This window comes from Dipodomys merriami, unplaced genomic scaffold (genome assembly GCF_024711535.1).
Source record: "Dipodomys merriami isolate MVZ:Mamm:240054 unplaced genomic scaffold, mDipMer1.0.p SCAF_7, whole genome shotgun sequence".
NCBI classification, from domain to species: Eukaryota; Metazoa; Chordata; class Mammalia; order Rodentia; family Heteromyidae; genus Dipodomys; species Dipodomys merriami.
Window position 1 is genome coordinate 8,158,053 of NW_027206290.1, and position 25,407 is coordinate 8,183,459.

Consider the following 25,407-nt stretch of genomic DNA (forward strand, 5'->3'; position numbering starts at 1 on the left):
TTTGTATGGTACAATTGATCAAATAGGTTAAAGGTACATTAAGAGGTGAATTAACATAAAAAGAAAAAAGTTGAAGGGCAACTATGGATTTAGAAAACTCTTTAATGGTTTAAGAATGTTTATGTAGCATTATTATGTTTTTTTTTTCTTCTTTTCTGTTTGATCTCTTGTTTCATCTTGATTCTTTTTTTGGTTTATGTGCCAGTACTCAGTACCTCATGCTCTTGCTTAACTTTTTCTGCTCAAGGTTGGTTCTCTACCATCTGAGCCATACCTGGACTTTTTCTTGTGTTAATTGGAGATAAGAGCCTTTTAGATTTTTGTACTCAGTATGGCTTTTTACTCAGATTTCAGTGTGGTTTCTTACTCAGATCTCTTCCTCCTGAGTAGCTAGGATCACAACAGGTAAGAGCCCTTGGTACCTAACCTTAATCCTATTGTTGTTGTTGTTGTTGTTTTTCTGGGACAGTTCAGCATTGAGTGGCAAGTTATGGTTACATCATTTTTTGCTAACTAATGAAAGTTTCTAGACTAGGAACTTTCTGGCATCTTATAATTAGCTGTAATAATAAATAATCTTTCTTGAAGTAGGCATTAGTATATAATATGCATATTGACATGTTAATGGTGAATTGTAATTAAATATAGCAATATACTTAAAATTTGTGGAGAAAAATATGTTGTGAGTTTTGGTATGTAATCATATAATTTACCATTTTAAAGTGCCCAGCCTTTTTAGATTTTTGTTTTCTAATGTTCTGCTAACAATATTTTTTTTGGGGGGGGTCCAGTTGTGGAGCCTGAACTCTGGGCCTGGGTGCTGTCCCTCAGCTCTTCAGCTCAAGGCTAGCGCTCTACCACTTGAGCCACAGTGCCACTTCCGGCTTTTTTCTTTTTGCTTATGTGGTGCTGAGGAATCGAACCCAGGGCCTCAGGCATGCAAGGCAAGCACTCTACCACTGAGCCACCTTCCCAGCCTTCCCAGTAAACTTGACACCCAGTCCCTGGCTCCATGGATTGAGATGGGACACCTCCACCTGGCAATGCTGGGGATCATGCATGTTTTCATGACACAGCAGTAGAGCTCCAGCATGTCTAGTCTGTCCCTCCTTCCCAGGAAGGCTTTGGGCATCCTGAGGCCTACCGTGGCCTTTATTGTGCTTCTCTTTTCATCGCTGTGGAGAAACTTGTACATCCTAGAAGGCCTGTTATTCTGGCAAGGTTTTCTGGCGTTCCTGTTTCTAAAATTCAGAAATTCTTTCTTTAAAATATGTTTTTTTTAAATTGTAAAAATACTGTACAGAGGGGTTACAATTACATGAGCAAGGTAATGAGTACATTTCCTATCGAGCATTGTTACCTCCTCCTTTGTTTTTCCCCTACTACCCCTTGCCCCCCAACTCCTCCTTCCCTCCCCCACAAGTTGTAAAGTTCAACTTCAGAAATTCTTTTTTTTTTTTTTTTTTGGGTCTGGTCGTGGGGCCTGAACTCTGGGCCTGGGCACTGTCCCTCAGCTCTTCAGCTCAAGGCTAGTGCTCTACCACTTGAGCCACAGCGCCACTTCCGGCTTTTTTCTTTTTGCTTATGTGGTGCTGAGGAATCGAACCCAGGGCCTTGAGCATGCAAGGCAAGCGCTCTACCACTGAGCTACCTTCCCAGCCCATCAACTTCAGAAATTCTTGATGCCATGGTTTCCACCTTGTTTTGAACCAACATGACAGATGCATTGTAGAAAAAATTTAAGATGCCTACCATGGTAACACACATCTTTAACCTTAGCATTCAAAAAGGAAAGGTAGAAGGATTGTAAATGCCAGGGCAGTCTGGACTATATGGTAAGATCCTGTTTCAGCCTCTACCCACCCCTGCCAAGAAGGACCAGCTTACACTGGGTGCCACTGGCTCATGCCTGTAATCCTAGCTACTTGGGAGGGCTGAGATCTGAGAATCAGGGTTCAAAGTGAGCCCAGGCAGCCCATGAGACTCTTACCTCCAGTTAACCAGCACCAACCCCCCACACCCCCCAAAAAAACCCAAAGCAAAGAAACATACATAAGCAGAGCTGTGGCTATGATCAAGAGATATAGGAGGTGCAGCACCAGCCTTGAGAGAAAGTTAAAGGACAACACTATGTAGGCCCTCAGTTCAAACCCCAGTACTAGCATGTGTACACACCATACACACATACACACAGAAAGAAGGCCCAGCCAGCTTGAAGTTTCTCCTTGGATTTTAAGTATGCCTCATACCTATCCAGATATGCTGGTGCAGACTATAATTCCAGCTACTTGTGATGTGGCAGGAGGATTGAGAATTTGAAGCCAGCCTAGGCAAGGTTAGTGAAACCATCTTACAAACAAAAAAATCAAACTAAAGGGATGAGAACATGGCTCAAGTAGTAGAGCTTTTCCCCAGCATATGTGAGGCCTTAGGTATAATCCCCAGTAATATGCATGTACATGTATACACACACACACACACACACACACACCATGCACACACAGAGTCACAACCACCACAATTATTCATTACTCTAGAGACTTCCAAAATTGCTAACCACATCTGCCTCTTGTTAGATACTAGTCTTCTTATCTATGATTATACCAATCTTCAAATCTTTAAGTTTGTAATGAAGGCTTGAAAAATGTAGCCAGTCGAAAAATCTAAAGTTCTATATGTTACAGTGGGCCTCATGTTTAAATAATTGAACATTGTTTATCACTGTGTGAGCATTGGGTTAGGCACAGGACATATAAGGATGAACACACAATCGATGACCCCAAGGTTATTACAGATTACTAATGGAGAGCAAGAAGTAAAGGGACAATTATACCATGCTGTGTTGATTCTTGTTGATTTTCCCAAGGCTCAATCTTCCCTATCTGTGATGTGAGAGTCTCATAAAGGTTGTTAGAGTTCAGTGAAAAAGCAAATGTGAAATGCCTAACATAGTGCTCAGTTTATAGAGCAAAAATTACTAAGGAAGATAAGAATATCACCATACTCATTCTTTGAGGAGTGGGTTGAGAGATATCCAGAAAAACTTCTTAGAGGAGATAGTCACTTTGAGGGAATTGAATTCTGAATGATACCAAAAAAGAATGGTTTTTTTTGGTTCATCTTTAACTAAGCATTGTATTTAATTACAAATGTCAGTGTATATGTGTGTACATATATGTGTGTGCATATATGCATATGCATATGCATGTACATATACATAAATATGAAGATCAAGAAAAGTAATGTCACACAGTTCTATTTCATACTACATTATCACAATTAATTTTCTTTCTTTCAGAGGATTAAAGATGGTAGCATTATTGACTCGGTTAAAACAATCTGTGTGGGAGATCATATTGAATGCATAAACGGAGAAAATATCATTGGGCAGCGTCACTATGAAGTTGCTAAGAAGTTAAAGGAATTAAAAAAAGAGGAACTCTTTACCATGACATTAATAGAACCTAAGAAGGCATTTGGTAAGTTGTGTGTGTGTGTGTGCATGTGTGTGCATGTGGTGTGTATGAGGTTTGTGAAAGATTCTTTGCCTGGTTTATCATTTTCTTTTTGTGACAGTGCTGAGCTTGAACTCAGAGCCTATGCACTCTCCTTTAGCTTTAGCTCAAGGCTGGTGCTCTACCATTTGAGCCATACCTCCACTTCCAGCTTTTTACTAGTTAATAGGAGATAAGAGTCTTGTGGACTTTTTAGTCCAGGCTGAGTTCAAACTATGATCCTCAGATTTCAGCCTGCTGTAGCTAGAATTACAGGCATGAGCCACTAGTACCCAGTTCTCTTGGCTTGTCTAAGGGAAAGGAATAGTTTACCTTGTATATCATCTAACCTATCAGTTTATAATATAGAAAATGATAATATTATTTATAAGAAAAATAACTACTAAAGGAAGAAAAAAGGAAAATTGCCTTGACATTGGCATTAACATTTTCTTTTTTTAAATTGTGAAATTATTGTACAGAGGGATTACAATTACATGGGCAAGATAATGAGTACATTTCTTATCAAGCATTGTAGCCTCCTCCTTTGTTTCCCCTTCCCATACCTTCCCATCCGTTCCCCCCTCCCCCCCCCCCCCCCCCCCCGTCCCCTCCAGGCATTAACATTTTCTTTTTTTCTATCTGTCTTGGGGCTTGAACTCAATGTCTGGGCATTGTCCCTGAGCTCATTTGCTCAAGGCTAGTTGTCTACCACCTACCCAGGCTGGCTTTGAACATTGATCCTTAGATCTCTTACCCTTCTGAGTAACTAGGATTACACTGTGTGTGTGTGTGTGTGTGTGTCTTGAGACTTGAACTCAGGGCGTGGGTGCTGGCACTTAGCTTTTCTGCTCAAGTCTAGCACTCTATAACTTGAGCCACAGCTCTATGTCTTGCTTTTTTGGTGCTTAAGTGGAGATAAGAGTTTTGTGGACTTTCCTGCTTGAGCTGGCTTTGAGCTGTGATCCTCAGATCTCAGCATCCTGAGTATCTAGGATTATAGGTTTGAGCCACCAGCACCCACCTTGGCATTGACATTTTCTAAACAAATATTTGGAATTACAAAGTGTAAGACTGTACTTGAGATAGCTATTTTAGTTTCTGAGACCAGCTTGTATAGTTTGCATTTTGCTGAGTTGAAAGATTTTTTTGATTGAGATCCTTAAACCATAATGACTGTTTAGGGATCTCAGCAGCTAAGATTTTAGTTCCCCACAGAATTGGTATTTAAAATAGTATGCAGGCTATTTTAAGGACCGCTTTCACCTATACTTTTCCTCTATTGGCTTTTTGAATTGGCAGCCTGGAGCAGTATGAAATTACTCTGTCTTTGGTGTGACATCTGTACTTGCCTGGTTTTAGCCATGGCAGCTGTATTCCAACTGTTGTTGAAATCTCCAGGGACATCTCATCCACATGAGAATGTGCCAGCCTCTCCTTCACTCCCCAGCACTATTTTAATAAGCCAAATGAAGGCCTAGTGTTCATCGGTGTTAAAATATCTTTAGCAGAATCATTCCATGCCCTCCCTGACTCATGCATGACCCCACCCACGCTATGTCCTGTCCTTTGCTCACAGGACATGAATATTTCTTCTAGTTTGTCTTTTATGTTCTTTTCTTAAGGTGGTTCATGAGAGAGATTGATTTTTTCCCCCTCTTTTAGCCAATAGGGAACAAGTTTGAGCTACCTCTGAGGCATTATCCTTTCTCTGCTCCTACATGATTCTTTGCCATTGAATGGAAGGAAGTACAGCACAGGTTACATGTTTGAGGGGTGGTGGTGGGCATTTCCACAGAAGTTGTCCAGAAGGGACAACTGGGCTGTGGATGGACCACTCTGCGCCCCATTCCTGGAGCTTCTGCCATTCTCCCAGTGCACTGGGTACCTGTGTTCATCTCTTACGGAGGAAGGCAAAGGGCACTCAGTCATCTCCATTAGCTCCTTTTCAAATAACTTTATTTGCCAGTCCAATTCCTAGATAGCATGGTGTGAAGACACTGTGAGGGTCAAGTAGTTTCAGATAAATACTGTTTTGTGTGTGTATGTGTGTGTGTGTATGTGTGTGTATGTATGTATGTGTGTGCGTGCTTATGTTTGTCAGTACTGAGACTTGAATTCAGGGCCTATGCACTATCCCTTAGCTTTTGTGCTCGAGACAGCTGGCACGCTACCATTTGAGCCATACCTTCACTTCCAGCTTTTTGGCAGTTAACTGGAGATGAGAGTTTCATTCTAGTTTTGACCTGTTATCCTCAGATCTCAGTTTCCTGAGTAGCTGTGAGCCACTGGTGTCCAGTTAAATATTCTTATTTGGTTTAGAGTCTTTGTAAATCAAAGATATTCTCTTAGTACTGTTCTTCCTACATTTATCTCCAGCACATATTCTATTTTTCAGAGTAGTTGTTTTCTAATTCTTTTCCTGCTCAATCCTTTGGTCCTTGTATCTGTGTACAAAGTTTCTGATACGCCTAAACTTGGGTGCTAATTTGCTCATTGTCTTGAATGTGACAGAGTTGTCATGTTTTGTTTTATGATTAGCAATTTTTTGTCCTTCTATATCAGAGACATGTATAGTAGTTAATACACTTCACTCATGGCAATTGGACCTGACCTCCTTTACTGGATGAACTTCTTGGATATACTTATAAAGCATCCTCAGTAGAATTTTTCAGTATCTCAAATTGTGCTGGTGTTGGGGGTTTTATTTTTATTTTCCAAACTGCTGGTTTATATACATTTTCTACTCTGTGAGTTGATTCTTTATTCTAGGCCCTATTATGTAGGTTTTTCTCTTAGAAGTGAGCCGTGTATACAGGTGGCTCATATCTGTAATATTAACTACTCAGGAGGCTGACACCTGGAGAATAGTAGTTCTAAACTAGCCTAGGCAGAAATGTCTGCTAATCTCTATCTCTAAAAAGACCAACAAAAAGCATGCTGGAAGCCAGGTTCTTGTGGTGCACTGGTAATCCTAGCTACTCAGGAGGCTGAGATCTGAGGATCATATTTCAAAGCCAGCTCAGGCAGGAAAACTATGAGACTCTTATCTCCAATTAGCCACCCAAAAGGCCAGAAGTAGAGCTATAGCTGAAGTAGTAGAGCCCTAGCCTTGAGCATAAAAGCTCAGGAACAATATCTAGACCCCTAATTCAAGCCCAGGACACACACACACACACACACACACACACGCACACACGCACACGCACACACACACACACACACACACACACACACACACACACACACACACACACAGGCTTGGAAGTGTGTGGCTCAGGTGGTACTGTGCCAGCTGAGTGAGAGGTCCTGGATCCTGAGTTCAAGCCCTGGTATTACAAAAACAAAGAAAAGAGAAGAAAAGTCTGCCTTTGTTTTTGCCTCTGGGATAAAGAAAAATTACTTTGACCTCATCCAAGTGCTTAGTTCTGGGTCAGGGAGGAAAGCTACATCAGGAGTTTCTTGGAGGTACCAAATCTGATTAGGCTTCCTTCAGTTCTCTTAGTTCTAGGCTGTATCGCCTTTCTTTTTCTTTTCTTTTCTTTTCTTTTTTTTTTTTTTTTTTTGGGTCCGGTCGTGGGGCCTGAACTCTGGGTCTGGGCGCTGTCCCTCAGCTCTTCAGTTCAAGGCTAGCACTCTACCACTTGAGCCACAGTGCCACTTCCGGCTTTTTTTTTTTTTTTGCTTATGTGGTGCTGAGGAATCGAACCCAGGGCCTCATGCATGCAAGGCAAGCACTCTACCACTGAGCCATCTTCCCAGCCCATATATCTCCTTTCTTTCTTTCTATGTTTTCTAGCATTATCCATGACTCAGAGCCAGAAATTCAAATTTCTTTCTTTCTTTTTTGTGCAGGTCCTCAGACTTGAACTTGAGCTTTTCTGCTCAAGGCTAGCACTCTACCACTTAAGCTACAACTCCATTTTCAGCTTTTTGATAATTAATTGGATATGAGAGTCTTACAGACATTCCTTCCTAGGCTGGCTTTGAACTGAGAGATTCAGCCTCCTGAGTAGCTAGGATTACAGGCATGAGACACTGGTACCCAGCAGTTTATTTCTTTTTATTATTATTATTTTTTGAGACAGGTCTTTTAATTTTTTTATTTTTTAGCTTTTAAAAAAATTTTTTTATTGTAAAGATACTGTACAGAGGGGTTACAGTTGCATGAATAAGGTAATGAGTACATTTCATACTGAGCATTGTTACCTCTCCTTTGTTTTTCCCCTACTATCCCTTCCCTTTCCACTTCTCCAACTTCTCCCTCTCCTACTATCCTTCCCTGCCTCCTTCGTCCTGCCCCTGCCCATTGAGACAGATCTTACTCTGAAGTCCAGGATGTTTTCAAACTTGATGTTTAGTTGCCCTTGAACTTGTGATTTTTGTCTTAGTCTCCCAGGTGCTGGGAATAGAGAGTTATAATACCATGTGTAGCAAAGAATTTATTTTGAATTCTTACTAGGAGAAAGGACCAGTCTAAGTGAGACAGATTTTCTCTGCATTAGTGTAGACCACTGTGGCTGAACTAGTCATTTCAAGGATCTAAGCTGTCAGAAATGGCTACATTATGTAGTATTTTGGAAATTTCCTACCAAGGTCCTTAAAGACTTAACCATGGGATGCACATGGACTATAACTCAAAATGCAAGTGTGCATTGCTTTGCAATGGCATAACAAGAATTGTAAGGAGGACTTCTCTATAGTAGGTAGAGTATCCTTATTGCGTGCTTCCATTTTTATATTTTAGGCCCAGGCCCAGAGGCCAGTGTATATATCAAGATTCTTTGAGATTTATAGGACAAGCATTTGTTAGAATACTGCCAGGCAGGTCTGAAACAAAGATGGATTTGATCAAGTCTTAGGAAGGAAAGAAATCTTCAGATATATCTGTACCAAGAGCCTTTAATAACACTTGCATAAGGGACTTGTTCAAATTACTTTCTGCCACTCAATTCAGAATTTGAATTCCCAGGAGATAAGGGAGAGCTGACAAGAAAGTCTGTGAGACTCTTATCTCCAATAAACTACTCAGAAAAGGTTGGAAGTGGAGCTGTAGCTCAAATGGTAGAGTACTAGCCTTGAGACAGAGACACTCAGGGACAGAAACCAGGCCCAGAGTTCAAGTCCTGGGACTGGCGGGAAAAAAAAGGCATTTAGCATAACAAAGCAAATATATATGTTTTAAATATATAGAAATATATATTAAATATATTAAGTGGAGAGAGCAGGCTACATGACTGACAAGCCACCAAGATGACATAGAACAGTGTGAAACACTATTTGATACACATTTGTATGAAACAATAAATAAATCAATATGTATCTTTATATTTGTATGAATTTATTGGTTTAATATTTTGTAAAGTTCTTACTATGACTCATAGTCAACTGAAAACAACTGAAAACAACTGGTTGAGATGACTTCCCTATCGAACATCAGTAGTTTAATGGAAAATCTTTCCCACACCTCCCTTAGTTTCTCTGGCTTTCTGATCCTGACTTTCCTTCTTCCAGCCATGCGTTGCTGGCAGCCTGCCCAGTCCTTATCAAGTATCGGCTGGAATGTCTCCAGAGGTATTTTTTTTAGGGCATGGCTCACTTCCTTTCCCATTTGCAGTAAAAAGGAACATATCTTCACAATGAGCTCAATCCTGAAGGTTGCCCTGTAAACCTAGATTTTCCCAAGCCTGTGAAAATCCATTCTTCCATTTACATGACTTTAAGACCAGACCTGTCCAACTCATTAATTTTCCTAGGAGACGTGTTAACTGTAGAAAAATGAAGCTTTGCTTCTGTTTTGCTGAAATGAGTCTTGACTTCATTTCTCCTGGAAACTTTGTCGAACTTGTGACATTTGCCCTGGATGAAAGAAGGTTTGTGGAAAGAGACCTGACACATTTCTGTGTTACAGAATCAGAAATGGAATTGAAAGAAAAAGTCTGCTTCCTAAGATATTTGTTTTGGGGCTTAAGTTTTGCAATGGGTCAGTCATATCTCCTTTTAGAGGGTTCATTTCTGGGCTGTGTATCCATCAGAATAAGATGCCAAGTATGTGGAGTGCATATCAATCCTTTGAGTCATTCACAGCTGGAAATCTCAGCCCTCATCTCCCCATTCAGCTTAAGGGATGGATGTACTCCTTTCAAAGGCTGAGCCGGTTTGATGGAAGGAGATAAGATTTGGCTTTTGAATCTAACTAGACTTTTTTTTTTGGGGGGGGGTCAGTCGTAAGGCTTGAACTCTGGGCCTGGGTGCTGTCCCTCAGCTCTTCAGCTCAAGGCAAGTGCTCTACCACTTGAGCCACAGTGCCACTTCTGGTTTTCTGATGGTTTATTGAAGATAACAGACTTTCCTGCCTGGGCTGGCTTTGAACCACGATCCTCAGATCTCAGCTTCCTGAGTAGCTAGGATTACAGGTGTGTGCCACCAGTGCCCAGCTTACTAGACTTTTTAAGACAGGTATTACAAGCCTTTAAAATAATTTTTAAAATTATTCATGCTATTTCTGGTGAAATTTCATCAACACATAAGTTTGATACCTTTTTATATAGTCTGACTTCTATAGAATATACTGAAACAATGAAACAAATAACCAGTATGAAGTATAGTCGTGAAATGTATAGGTTCTGTCAAATACCAGCTGTGTGATCATGGTAGTCACTTGATCTTTTTTTTTTTTGGGTCCGGTCGTGGGGCCTGAACTCTGGGCCTGGGCGCTGTCCCTCAGCTCTTCAGCTCAAGGCTAGCACTCTACCACTTGAACCACAGCGCCACTTCCAGCTTTTTTCTTTTTGCTTATATGGTGCTGAGGAATTGAACCCAGGGCCTCATGCATGCAAGGCAAGCGCTCTACCACTGAGCCACCTTCCTAGCCCCGTCACTTGATCTTTCTGTAGCTTTTCTCATACAAAAAGTAAAGAGGAAGCCTGGCTCACGCCTGTAATCCTAGCTACTCAGAAGGCTGAGATCTGAGGATCGCGGTTCAAAGCCAGCCCGAGCAGGAAAGTCCGTGAGACTCTTATCTCCAATAAACCACTAAAAAACTGGAAGTGGCACTGTGGCTCAAGTGGTAGAACACTCACTTTGAGCTGAAGAGCTGAGGGATAGGGCCCAAGCCCAGAGTTCAAGCCCCACAACCCACAAAAAAAAAAAAAAAAAAAAGAAAAAAGAAAAAAAAGAGGAAAATAGAATGTATCATAGCAAGCTGTTGTGAAGGTTAAATGATCAAACACATGGAAAACCCCATAGAACAGTCCCTGGAACATAGTAAATTCTCAATAAAAGTTAGTTATTAGGCTGTCAATGGCTCATGCTTGTAATCCCAAATACTCAGCAGGCTGAGATCTCTGAGGATTGCAGTTTGAAGCCATCCCAGACAGAAAAGTCCATGAGAGACTCTTATCTCTAATTAGCTACCAACCAACCAACCAACCAACAAACAAACAAACAGGAGAGGACCTGTGGCTTAAGTGATAGAGTGCTTTGAGCACAAATGCTCAGCGTCAGTTCCCAGGCCCCGAGTTCAAGTCCCATGACTAGCAGATATACACACAAAAAGTTAGTTATTAATCATCACAGTTGAGCTTTTTTAACCTTCTGATCTGAAATGTTTCTAAGTCTGAATCTTTTGAGCACTGGACCTGATGTAAGCGGAACATTCCACATCTGATCTCATATGATGGTAACAGTCAAAACCCAGGTTCACTACAAATATTGGATGAAATGGCCTTCAGGTTATGTGAAACAAACTATCTTTTAGTGCAGAATTAGTTCCCTTTCCTAAGATATATCATTGTGTATATGTAAATGTTCCTAAATCTTGAAACATTTTTAGTCCCAAGCATCTCAGATAGGAATGTTCAAAGAGGACTATCTTTATGAAGGTATACCTTTTTCTTTAAGGAATGATTCTAGAAATAAAAGAAACTCACATGAAGCAGGAAGATGAAGTGGGTAAGGTGGCAATTAACAAATTAACAAAATAAGTATATTCTAAGTAGGAAATTGTTCATTCTTTGCAACTTGCTCAAGGTCTTAGGAAGTGAAGGAGGGAGGGCTCTCTGGAGGTTATTTGGGTGAGTCTGTACATTTTTTATCCTTAGGGAGCTTGTGTTTGTATAAAGAGACAGATATCAAGTAACAATAGCTAGTGCCTATAATCAAGCTACTCAGAAGGCTGAGATCTGAAGATCATAATTCAAAGCCATCGTGGGCAGGAAAGTCTGAGACCCTTATCTGCAAGTAACCCCCCAAAAGCTGGACATGGAGGTGTGGCTTAAGTGGTAAAGCACTATCCTTAAGTGAAAAAGCTCAGGGACAGCACCCAGACTCTTGAGTTCAAGTGCCAGTATTGGCACAAAAAGAAAAAGAAAGAGGAAAAAAAGAAAAGTCATTCTATTAGCAGCTATTGTTTACTGAACACTTGCTAGGGTTATTTAGTGTGATGGTGAAGAGTGTAGACTGATCCAAACTGCTTGGTTTGATTCTTTCCTCTGCTGCTTATTAGCTATGTGACCTTGTGTGTTACTTAACTCTGCTTCTTTACTAATCCATAAGACACTGTGAAGATTAATATATATATATATATATATATATATATATATATATAATAGTGCTAGACACATACTATCACATAAATGTAAGCCATTGCTGCTTTGATTGATACTATGATGGCTTGATTTAATCCTTATGCTGTTCCAATGATGGTTTTCCCAGATAAATAAACTGAGGCCTTGGCAGTTAAATAGGTCAAAGTCACCCAGGGTAGACTGGAAGTACAAAAGCACTGCAGCCATTGAGCTCTTTATGTTGTGTGTTACTACCTCTTCGGAAAGTAATTCAGACTGTGATACTATGACTGGTCCCGAGGCTTGTAGAGTGCTTGGGCAGGAGGAAGTAAGATTGGAATGGAATTTTCCCAGAGAGGGCTGGGGGACTGATGGCTTTTGACAGGTCTGGTCAGTGTCTTATTGTGAGAAGTAACAGGATGTCTGTGAAGGGATGATCTAGGGATGCTAGAGCCATAAGAGATGTAGCCTTAGTATCTGGGGTGAAAGGCCTCCCTCACCCTGGGCTTGGCCTGCCAGTAGACACACTGATTTGGAAACAGAACTTTAGGGTAGGGTCCACTGTGGTGTGTGGATTGCATTTTCGGCCTTGTGAACCCTGGGAGGGAGAGAGAGATTTCCAAAACAGAGGCAAGACTGAATTTCTCAGAGTGATGTTAATGGGGTTTCAAGGATAGATCGAATTTTATGTCCCCCTTCCCTGAAGTACTAGGGATGGAACTCAGGGCCTGGAGCTTGTAAGATACATGCTTTACTACTTGAGCCATACCTCCAACCCCCTTTGTACCTTGATTATTTTTCAGATAGGGCTTCTATTTATGCCCAGACAGGCATGTGTTTCATTCCTCCTATTCATGCTTTCCATGCTTCTGGGGATGACAGATATGTATTACTGTGTCTCACTGTTGTGCTTCCCCATAGCTTGGTAACAAGTTTATGCTGCTGGAGCCAGCAATTGAGTGAAATGGGGTCTCTTGAACTTTGTATTCCTGGCAATTCCGGAAGCATGCTGCCCCTATCTCTGTCTCCCAAGTGGCTAGGATTACTAGCTTGAGTAACTGTGCCAGCTTCAACTTGACATTTCTTATATCCATAATTGTAGAGTTAAATTTAGAAGCTGCTCTGGAAATTTAAATGAGTGTTCAGATTGAAGCATGAATAGGCTGGACAAGGTGGGAAAGATTACAGGGGAAAATTGCACTTGAGCTTGGCCTTGGAGGATTCAAAGGAAATTATATACCTGGAGGGAAGGTTTCCTGAGGGAAGTGTTCAGTGAAGAGCCTAACTGCAGGAACTGTAGCAGCCAAGGCTGCAAAAGCAACTGAGGGCCACATTGGGAAGAGCTCTGAAAACTTGGTGGGGTCTGAGCCAGTTCTGAGAGACTAAGAGGACTTCTTTTGATAATGGAATTTTAAAAATGATGGGATGCAACAGAGTTTTGGGAATGAAGGCCAGAAGAATCATGTGGCTCTACATGGCCAAGGAACAATCATGTTTGATATTATTCTAACAACTTGGGAGGAAATGACAAGGGCCAGGACTAAGAATGGGAATTCCAAGGAAAGGAAAGGGTCTGAGAAATTTTGGAAGGGTAAAACTAGGTTGGAGGTAGATGGATGATACTGAGTAAAGGGAAGAGGAGGGAGACTTCAGAAGCAAATGTCATTCCCAATATCTCTCCCCAGAAGCCTGGAAGGACAATGATACTGTCATTAGAGATGAGCAATTGGACTGTGACCCAGCTTTGGGAAAGTCAGCAAGAGAAGTTCACTTTTTAGATGCATTGTGTTTTATCTGACAGGGATACTCTTTTAAGTAGGTTTTAGTCAAGCTTTAAAGCATTTACAATGACAAATTTGGTGATGGCAGGTTGTGTTGCATAATCACCTTTTTGCATAGTAGGGTTTATTCTGGCCTTGTATCTAGCTAGATAGCGGTTTGGTATTCCCACAAAGGTATGGTGGGATAAGATGATTGAAGAAGTAATCATTTTTCCCCCCCAGATAAATTAGAGGAATATTGAATGAAACTGATAGATGTGTTTTAAATATAAGACCAAAACATGGATGACTCTTCTAATGTAGTTTTAAACTGGCATTGAAAATTACTATTGACCAGACTCATATCTGTCATCCTAGCTATTCAGGAAGCTGAGATTTGAGGATTACAATTTGAAGTCAGCCTAGGCAGGAAGGTCCTTGAGACTTTTATTTCCAATTAACCACCAACAAGCTTGAAAGTGGAGCTGTGACTCAATTGGTAAAGTGTTAGTCGTGAGCAAAGAAGTTGAGGGACAGGCCTTAGGCCCCAAATTCAACCAAAAAAATGTTACTAAATGTATCGATTTTGTAACTGATAAAAATGAACTTTTTATGATTTTTTTAATACTAAGAGCTGTATGTTCCAAGATGTTGATCATGCGTAGTGATTGATATCTTAGAACTATAATGCGTTTTGAGGAGCATTTGCAATTAGTAATCATGAATAGAGTAGCCACTAGTTTTCAGCTGTTCTTCGATTTAGTAATTAGGACTAATGAAGGCTTAAAATGATACTGAATACAAGTGGCTCATTAATGTGACTAAATAGTATAATTAACTTGCTAGAAAAACAACAATTATACCAATAAGTATTCTACTGGAGAGTACTTTTACAGAAGGAATTTTCATTTATAAGAAATTGCATCTAGGGCTGGGAAGGTGGCTCAGTGGTAGAGCGCTTGCCTTGCATGCATGAGGCCCTGGGTTTGATTCCTCAGCACCACATAAGCAGAAAAAAAAGCCGGAAGTGGCTCTGTGGCTCAAGTGGCAGAGTACTAGCCGTGAGCTGAAGAGCTGAGGGACAGCGCCCAGGCCCAGAGTTCAGGCCCATGACCGGACCCCCCCCCCCCCAAAAAAAAAAAAAAAAGAAAAAGAGAAATTGCATCTAACAAATTATAATTAAAACTGTGGCCAGTGTGTAGTTTCAGAAAAGTTAAGCAGACAAGCAATTCTATTCATGTTTTAGGTAAAAGTCAGATTATAAAACAATGTAGAGTACTATCCTTTTTTTTTTTTTTTTTTTTTTTTTTTTTTTTTTGTAAAAGCTGTCTTTAAAGAAGAAAACAGTTTTCAGGGTGGGTAAATCAAAATTTTAAGTCATTATCTTTTGGTGGGAAATGAATGAAAGTCGTTTTCTTTTTTTGTTTTTCAAATTTCAGGTAAAAAATGAAAGTATAATTTTCATAACCAAAACCAATTATTTTATAAAACAAGGCTAGAATTCCAGGAAATGGAAAAAACCTACTCATTTAACATAAGGTAGCTTTATAGCTTTCATCTCTGTGATTTTCCTCACTGAAAAATTTTCTTTAATGCTTATGTAAGGAGGTTCCATGTTAGAAATATGGCAGAATATCGTTATCTATGTGGCAGGATTTGCTTTTAAATTCTGGGAGGAAATACACACACACACACACAATAAGTATTAGAGGTGAATAATAATTTTTATGCCTTCAATTTTCATGACAAAAATTATATTGTAAAGTAAAAATAAAGTACTTTAGCTCTAATTCTTTTTAAGACTATTGATCCTATACTTTCCTTTCCAACTAGAGTCTTGAGGTTTGTCATTATTTTTTGCACCACAATCACCTCTGGACGAAAGCTACGATTCTTCTCCCTAGAGATGTACATTAACTTTTGTCTGACATCAGGGGTTTTTTTAAGGACAGGGTTGTGTTTTTCTCATATGACGCGATACTTAAAGAACAGACTTCAGGCGCTGTTATTCCATTTCTGATGCTCATTAGACACTGTTTGATCTCATCGAGGGAACAATTCAGAGCCAAGTTTGTGTGTCTTTTTCTTTTTCCTTTCTTTCTTTCTCCCCCGCCCCCCCAGTATTGGGGTTTAAACTCAGAGCTCACTGTTGCCAAGCATTCTTACTTGAACAGCATCTCTACCCTGGTCTTTGCTGGTTATTTTGGAGATGGAGTTTTGTAGATTACTCAGCCTGGGTGGGGAGTGAGCCATGATCCTTTGGACCTCTGCCTCCTGAGTAACTAGCATTGCAGGCATGAGCCACTGGTACCTGGACAGCTTTGTGTTTTTGTAGCTTCATTCACTCTTTTACCCCAACAGTCAGTGAATTAACATCCTCATGCTGGCGGCATCAGGGGTTGTCTTCTTTTCCTTGCTTTTTATCTCCTCCAGAACCCTACTAGTTGTTCTACAGAAGTCTGAGATATGTTGGGGAGAGGAGGTACACATGGAAAGTAAATGTAACACTTTAACTTCTGGACACTAAGCTAGATCTTGTCAGCTATTCTGAGAAGCATATTTGTATGTTGGGGGTGGCTTTAGGGAAGGTGGACATGAACTTTTTATGGACAGTGCTGGTGGTGCCTATCCAAGCACCAAAGTATCTTTTTGGATGGATTGCTTCACTGCTTGGACAGAATTCTGGATCTTGAAGGCATCTTTCAGTTAGAGACATCAGAAAATCTTTCCAAATTAACCTGGCAGAAAAGGGAATCTTCTAGTCAACAATCTATGGGTGGTGCTTATATTAGCAAAGGGCTCTGTAGATGCCACACAATGTAATAAGGACCTAGTTTCCAGTCCTTTCTCTGTGGTCAGCTGCTTGATGCATCAGCTTGATCATTCTGATGCAATCTGTGTGTGTGTGTGTGTGTGTGTGTGTGTGTGTGTGTGTGTGTGTGTGTGTGTGTGTGTGTGTGTGTGTGTGTGTGTGTGTGTGTGTGTGTGTGTGTGTGTGTGTGTGTGTGTGTGTGTGTGTGCCAGTTCTAGGGCATGGGTGGTATCCCTGAGCTTTTGTGCTCAGTACTAGTACTTTACTACTTTGAACCACTGCTCCATTTCCAGCTTTTTTTGGATAATAATTAGAGATAAGAGTCTCATGAACTCTTTTGCCTTGATAGGCTTTGAACCTCCATCCTCAGATCTCAGCCTCCTGAGTAGCTAGGATCACAAGTGTGAGCCGCCAGTGCCTGGCTTCAGGTGCCATCTTAAGGTGAATCCACACTGTGGCCCACGGTGGTGGCCAGCAACTGCCAGGATATCTTTAGGGAAACTTTCTAACGGAAATCTGGAGATTCATTCTGACCTAATTGAATGTAGTCACACGCTCACTTTTTGAACAGTCACTTGTGATAATGAGGTTCATCTGCTTGGCCCATTCATACACCCCATCCCTGAAGCTGGGAGCAGTTTACTTCACCTGAACAACAATAATCATTAAATGACCAATGGCTACTGGAAATCTGTCAACTGATATTACCAGTTAGCAAGTCTAAATTTTTAATAGAATGCAAACCCAAATAGTGGCTCCCAGGTAGACCTGTCTGTCTGCCTACCTTTCCATTCCAGCTCTGCCTACTTGCCAGATGTCTAATGGCCCTAATGGAGTCACTTTGCCTCTTTATGCCTTACATTATAACATTAGCATAATTAACCATATTTATCTCCCATTAGTATCATGTATGTTTGGTCCCGGAGCATATAAAGGATTTATCTCTTACCTAGCTCAGTTAAAAAATTACATTTAAGTTGGCTTTTCCCAGATAATTTACATTATTATTCCTAGGAGAATCATTGTGTGTGTGTGTGTGTGTGTGTGTGTGTGTGTGTGTGTGTGTGTGTGTAATTTATTTGAAATAAAATTTCATTAAAAGAATAACACTAGTATAAGAAACATCTGAACACCAGTGGCTGAGATTGGGATCACAGTTCAAGGCCCTAGACAAAAAGTTCATGAGACTAGTAGCTGGACACAGTGGTGCATACCTGTCATTCCAGATATATGGGAGTCTGGGATTGGGAGGATCAGGGTTCTAAGTCAGCCTGGACAATAAGTTTACAAGATCCCAATCTCAACTGAAAAACATTAGGTGTGGCAGTATGTACCTATCATCATAGCTATAGTAGGAATTGTAAATAGGAGGATTGCTGTACAGACTAGTTCTGGAAAAACCATTTCAACAATAACCAGAGCAAAAAAGGTTGAAGTTGTGTGGCTCATGTGACTGTCTCTAGCATGAATCCTTGAGTTCAAATCCTAAGACTCAAAAAAGAAAAGAAAAAAGAAACAAACACCAGATCAATCTGTTGATCCTGTTAGTACCTTGTAGTAATGTCTGTTTCCAAAAGAGACATTAAAAGTTGGATTTTTATAAGAAATCATCCAGATTTTAAAAAGTTGGCAACTAATTTAAAACCCAGAAAACACTGTACATCTACCAAGTATATGGATTCTATCCAACTGTGAGCTCCCTTTTTATAGTCCTGGCCTAAGGGAACTGTCCTTTAAGCCCCAATCCTTTGATCCAGTGCCATGAACACCAAGCTTCTCAGGCATCCAGTGGGAAGGGAATTGCAAGTGAATCATTCCCCGGAGGGCTAGCGAGCTGATGAACTGAGCTCACCCAGTTGGGAGGAACTCTGAAACTCTTCACTCCTTACTTCTGGAATCTTTGACCTTGCCAAACCCATGGCCTAGGACATCTTTTTTTCCTTCTGAACCCTTTCCATTTCCTACTAAGTCTTTCTGTCTTTCCCCTGGGTGACAGGGACTCTACTTGGATATCAGTCTCAAACTCCTGAGGAGTCACCTAGACCTCTGGTACCTGTGTCTTAAGGGGTTAAGAGCATGGACTTTAGAATCACAGCACCTGAGTTGAAACCCCAGTTCTTCTGTCATCTTGAGGTCTAAGTTCTCTTGTGTAAGGTAATGCCTGTTTGCTCCTTGGTTTAAGTACTCAAAGGGCTGGTGTGTGGAAGAGTGCTTTATTGCTGTGTAAAATCACTTCTCTTTCTTCCCCTTGTGAATTCACTAGAGTGGATTGATCTGTGAGATTCAGCTCATTTCTGGGAACCCTGAGGAAACGTTTCTGGACTGGGGACTGGGAATGCTGAGGTGGACACATGCCACAATGTTCTGCTGCGCTGCCAGCTGGCCACCCTTTCATGCTTGTCTTGGTGCTGTGAAACTTGAGATGGAAACTATAGAATTGTTGATTTTGGTGTGGCAGCTGGGTTCACCCTATGTAAGTGGTTAGGGAAGAGCTTGTTCTTTTCTATGATGGAGTGATGATAGGTCTGGTCACTTGTCATAAAACTCTTAATAGGGGACAAAGACACTACAGAGTCCTGGGGTTTCACTCATTCTCTTATTCTTCAGTAGATCCCTCCTTTTTTCACCCCCTTAACCATCTTAGCAGCAAGATGGTTATTGAAAAGTGTATTTCAGGAGGAGCTGACCTTCAACTTGTTCCCATAGGGGAATCTGAGTTGGACACTGGGGCAGGGGTAATCAGTTGTTGTTATTACATTCTAAATCAAAGGGAGGAAGCATATTGTTTCATATAAGAGAGGAATAAAGGGGAATAAATTAAAATAGAAAAGAGACTTTTTCCCTTAATATTTGAAGAAAGACTATTGAATATTTTTCAGAGTGGGAAGAAGCAAGGAAAAATGGATTTGTTAGGGAGGAAGTGGAAGAGCAGATTTCTGTCTCCCCAGGTTGAGTGGTTCTCAGTGTTGTCATCTTCATCCTTACTGTTATCATCGTTGTCATCATCATCATCATCATCATCAATCATTGTTAATAGGAACAGCTGTTGTGCTGAGTACCTTCTCATACATTTAGTCCTCTGAGTACTTAAACAGTTCTGCACTCAGGCATTATTCTCATTTTACAGATGAGGACTTCACTCCTCAAGTTGTAAATGGAAGGACTTGGCTGTTAACTAAGGTGCTTTGTGGATAATGGTTTAGAGCTGATGAAAATGCTAATTTCCTCAAAGGGTGAGCCATTAGCTCTTCCCCATCAGAAAGCAATTGAGGAACCAGGGGCTGGAAGCTCATATCTGCAACCCTAGCTACTCAGGAGGCTGAGATCCGAGGATTGTGGCTCAAAGCCAGCCCAGGCTGGAAAAACCTGAGACTCTGATCTCCAATTAATTACCCAAAATCCAGAAGTAGATCTGTGGCTCAAGTGGTAGAGTCCTAGCCTTGAGCAAAAAAAAGCTAAGAGACAGGGTCTAGTCTCTGAGATCAAGCCCAGGATTGGTGCATACCCTCCTCCCACATATAAACATGAGAGAGAGAGAGAGAGAGAGAGAGAGAGAGAGAGAGAGAGAGAGAGAGAGAGAGAGAGAGAGAGAGAGAGAGAGAGAGAGAGAGAGAGAGAGAGAGAGAGCAGTTGAGAACATTTCTCCCAGGCACTATGAACTTCCATTTGAAAATTCATTGTGAAGGAAGAGGTTATCAGACCTCAGTAGTAAAGTCTTTGCAAGATGTTTGAAAGGGCCATATGATATACTTGTGGAAAAATCAGGAAAAGGGGTCTGTACTGTAAACCAAAGCTAATGACAGATATCAGAACAATTTCTATTTGACAGTTTCAAACTGAAAGGGATTAGTCTGTTTTCTTCCAGTCATCAAAAATGCCTCTTATCTTTTTTTCTCCCCTTTCTTTTCTGACATTTCTAGCTGATGGCAGTATGCATCTTACAATTATTCTAATATTTCCCCAGCATTTCATATGTCCTGAGAAGTCTGACCTTTAGCATTCCATTCTGTTTTCTGGGATCTTTTTATTCATTTTCTCTTCCTCTTCTGTTTCTTCTTCTGCTTTATGAAGCACTCAGTACAGGGCAATTCTATGCATGCTAGGCAAGTGATTTTCTGAGCTACATGCTCCCATCCCTGGGCCACCTTTCTTTCACTGAGCAACAGTTGGGTATAGCTGTGTCCATCTGGGCTTACCTGATCCAGATGGGTATTGAAATCATGTTCTCTGTTCCTGCCCTCAGGCTATGCAGAAATGAGTCTGCCCAGGTTCCCCTGGTGCCATTCTTTGCCTTTGAGACACTAGACCACATTGTATATATTCCACAGACTTCTGTCTGTGCTGCTTTCCCTAGGGCTCAGGCCTAGGGGTGGGACTGGAGGCACACACCTTAGTAGCTTCTCCATTTCCCCATTTTCCTGGCTGAGCTTCAACATGTAGTAAGGGGGTTTAATCAGTTAAACTCTTTGATTTTGTTTTTATATTCATATTATTGAAAATGTAAAATAGGGAATTCAATTGATGAGTGAATGTTTTTTATTTAAATTTAAAAGAAATTAATCCTTTTACCATTCTTAATGTAAAAGGTTCAGAGAATAGACATTAGGATTTTATGTTTTCCTTAAACAGACTTAGTGCATATCTGTGAGCTTACTCTTTCCTTCCTACCTTCCTTCCTTCCTTCCTTCCTTCCTTCCTTCCTTCCTTCCTTCCTTCCTTTCTTTCTTTCTCTCTCTCTCTCTCTTTCCTTCCTTCCTTCCTTTCTTTCTCTCTCTCTCTCTTTCTCTCTCCCCCTCTCTCTCTTTTTCTTTCTTTCGTGTGTCAATATTGGCGCTTGAACTCATAGCCTGGGTACTGTCCCTAAGCTTTTTTGCTTAAGGCTGGCACTCTACAACTTGTGCCACAGATCCACTTACAGCTTTTTGGTTAATTGGAGATAAGAGTCTCATGGACTTTCTTGCCTAGGATGGCTTCAAAACAGTGATCCTCACATCTTAGCCTTCTGAGTAGCTAGGATTACAAGTATGAATCACTAGCATGTACCTCAGTTCATGGACTTTTAAATTAAGTCACATGATTAAAGTGAAAGACCCCCGACTTCGGGTGTCCCCCATATCAGGACCTCCCTGCCCCAAGCACCAGTCAGACGACACCAGATGCAAAAGGCAAGAGGGTTTTATTTGGGCATGCCCAGGTTCCCAGGTGCACGTGACCTCGAGATCCGCAAGGTTCGGGTCAGTGGCTGGGAACCCCGAGCAGTCCCGGGGATGGTCCTTTTATGGGACCCCTCTGTCCGTTACAGGAGTGCCCGCGCTTTTTCAGCCAGTAAATTTAAAGTATTACAACCTGGTCTGCACGCAGGCAGCCAATCCTTTTAAAACAAATCATGTGTTTTGGCCAATCACTGTTCAAGGGGGTCCCTTGGTGTACATGCCCCGAGTTGTGAGTCTCCCGCCCTTGGTATGAGGAAGTGACCTTTGTCAGCGCCTGTCCTTCGCTCACACCAGGGGGCTGACTGCGGGGTGGGATTAGTTAGTAGGGTGTGGGCTTGTTGATTAACTGGTGAGGTTAGTTATCAAAGGGGGAGTGTGGGGTAATAGAAAAGCAAAGCATGTTACAGAAGCCAGAAATAGCTTGGTTAGATACAAAACTCTGTTCCCCTACAAAGAGGCTCAGGGCCTGGTTGGTTGGGGAGGGGGTCTTTCAAAAGGGTATCACATGATTCGGGGACAAAGATGACAGGCCCTCACAGTGGAATGGAGAGTTCTGGTGAGGTAGTGAATCAGCAGGCTGAACTCTGGTCACCAGCATCTACATATGAACCACAGCCTCTCATAACAGCCTAGGAGCCGCCTCATGAAATGACAGTTCATATGAAATGACAGATTCAGGGCTTGGCCTAGGTTAGTCAGACACGCCTAGGCAGGCTATACCTTCAAATTGGGCCAGACTATTAACACTCAAAAATCTTCAAAACATTCCCCAAACAAGTAACCTGTGCCCCGCCCCTTCTCCCTGTGGGTGAACAGATCATCCTACTTGTAGAAACAAGTTGACCTATGTACTTGAATGATAGGATTATGGAGAATCCCGGGTTCTGTTTTCCTTAGAGGTGAAAAACTGCCTTTATGCAGGCAGATCCAAGCTAGTCCTTAAAATTAAACTTCTGCTTTGGTGCCATCAAGTGGTTAGTTTGGACATGCCTTTTTCAAGAAGAAGATCTTTGTCAAATACATAGTGATTAAAAGCCAGTGGAGATGAAAGGCAGAAAGAATGTAGAGGACTTTCAGGGCAGTAAGCTCTCTGTAAGACACATCACCACTGGTGGATATATGTCCTTATACATTTAGCCAAACCCACCGAATGTATAGTATTAAGAGTGAGTTGTATCATTAAGTGTTAACTCTCAGTTATTAGTGTTATGACAGTATTGGTGCATCAATTGTAACAATCTCATTCCACCATGGTGGGGATGTTAATGATGGAGGTGATTGTGTTCAGGGGGTATGTGGGGAATTTTTGTGTGTGTGTGTGTTGGGGGGTGTGTGTGCCAGTCCTGGGACTTGAACTCAGGGCTTGGGTACTGTTCTTGAATATTTGTGCTCAAGGCTAGTGCTCCACATATGGCTTTTGGGGTGGTTGATTGGAGATGAGTCTCATGGACTTTTCTGTCCAGGCTGACTACAAACAACCATCATCAAATCTCAATTTTTATGCTTTCTGTTCAATTTTGCTATGAACGTAAGACTTCTCTAAAATAGTTGATTCAAAACAATCTTCCAAGCTGGTTGCTGGTGGCTCAATACCTAGCTACTCAAGAAATCTAAGGATTTCAGTTCAAAGACAGTTCTAACAGGAAAATCTGAAAGACTCATCTCCAATTAACAAATTAATTTATAAACAATTAAATTGCTGGCTGCCAGTGGCTTACACCTGTAATCCTAGCAACTCAGGAGGCTGAGATCTAAGGATCACCATTCAAAGCCAGCCTGGGCAGGAAAGTCCGTGAGACTCTTATTTCCAATTAACCACCAGAAAAGCAAAAGTGTGCTGTGGCTCAAGTGGTAGAGTGCTCACCTTGAGCTGAAGAGCTCAGGGACAGTGCCTATGCCCAGGGTTCAAGTCCCACGACTGACAAAAACCAAACCAAACCAATTAATTAAGCATAAGGAAAGGAGTAGCTCTTAGGACTTAGCTTTGCTAACTGGGGGGAATTCCTTCCTTGGAGCTGCTCCAGCCTTTTTCCTTTGGGACCTGCCTTTCTCAGCAGGTCACCTTTGAATTTGTCTTGTACTTCAAAGAGCTATAGCACTGGAGTATGGAATAAAGCATACAGACTTTGAGATCACAAGACCTGGTTTTGAAACTCAGCACTATTTCTTGTTGAGTTCAGTTCCTTTGTAAAATGGGATTGATAACAGATCCGTAGTTGGTATGAGGATCAAATCGAATTTTTTTTTTTTTTTTGTCAGTCATGGGGCTTGAACTCAGGGCCTGGGCACTGTCCCTGAGCTTTTTTGCTCAAGTCTAGCACTTTACCACTTTGAGCTAAAGCACCATTTCTGATTTTCTGGTGCTTAATTAGCAATAAGAGCCTTACAGATTTTCCTGCCTAGGCTGGCTTTGAACTGTCGCCTGGCTCAAATGGAATTTTGTACGTTTATAATGCATCAAGCTGAGAGTCCATATTCAAATATCAGTGCTCTGTCCCTCTCATCTGTCAAGGCACAATTCTTTCCCTTCTTTATGACCTGGATCAAGTCCAGCTGCGCTTTCTTTGCTGCTTTCTGGCCACATACATCTTGTTACTCTGACAATAAAGCCACCCATTTACTTTGTTCTTCTTTTTAACTTCCCATCTCTGCCGCCTGCACATGTTCCCTTTCTGTGTGTAGATACAACTCTCTCATGGAGAATCCCATATGAGAGTAATGGGTGGCAAGTTACCTTATTTTATTTAGGTAATTCTCTATGGAAGTGTAACTTGCACCACATCTCTGTAATGGTTGTACATAGTTTCATTATGAAAACTAAATTCGCTTTCACAATAGTTTACTGAATTCTTTCTGAATACACATACCTTTTAAAATTCCTTATATTTATAGAAATAGGGCCACGGTCCAAAGCTGGAAAGTCATCAGCAGAAAAAATTGGCACTGCAAGGGGGACACTTCGTCTGAGATCAGGAGGCCCTGCCACCGTGGAAGAACTGGTACGTTTTCAGGATGATTCTTTACAAATATAAGGGAGAGTTCATTTGATTCTCATTCTGCTTGTCCAGGGGTAGATGTTCATAAGCCCTGGAAAGGAAGGTAAAACCACTCATTCTGATCAAAGCATATACTTGTCATTCATTACCTACTTAATATCAAGATCATTGAAGACATTTGAGAAGGAAATACAGAAACTAAATACACAGGAAGAGACTGTCATCTATAGGAATTTTCAGTTATCTCCAGATGACTTTTTTTTTTTTTTTAGCATCTGTAGAATTTGAACTGTCTCAAAATTTTTAAACAAATGAAGCAAAGCTCTCCAAGAGCCAAGGGAAAAAATCTCAGAATTAGATATCCATTAGGCGATTATGATTGACGCTTATATTCATGAAGCCAAACTCCTTAGGTAAAATATCTAGTAGTCATTATTGCTTTTTTTTTTTTTTTTTTTTTTTTTGGGGTCTGGTTGTGGGCCTGAACTCTGGGCTTGGGTGCTGTCCCTCAGCTCTTCAGCTCAAGGCTAGCACTCTACCACTTGAGCCACAGCGCCACTTCTGG

At 41.1% G+C, this 25,407-nt stretch overlaps 1 protein-coding gene across 1 annotated transcript in view; it reads left to right on the forward strand.

Annotated features, from left to right (window-relative positions):
- Nucleotides 1-25,407, forward strand: part of Gipc2 (GIPC PDZ domain containing family member 2) — a 75,944-nt gene that overhangs the window by 39,589 nt on the left and 10,948 nt on the right. The window contains exons 3-4 of the mRNA XM_070007371.1: nt 3,299-3,479; nt 24,739-24,845. Of these exons, the coding sequence (XP_069863472.1) occupies nt 3,299-3,479; nt 24,739-24,845 (288 nt within the window). The remainder of the gene's footprint in view (nt 1-3,298; nt 3,480-24,738; nt 24,846-25,407) is intronic.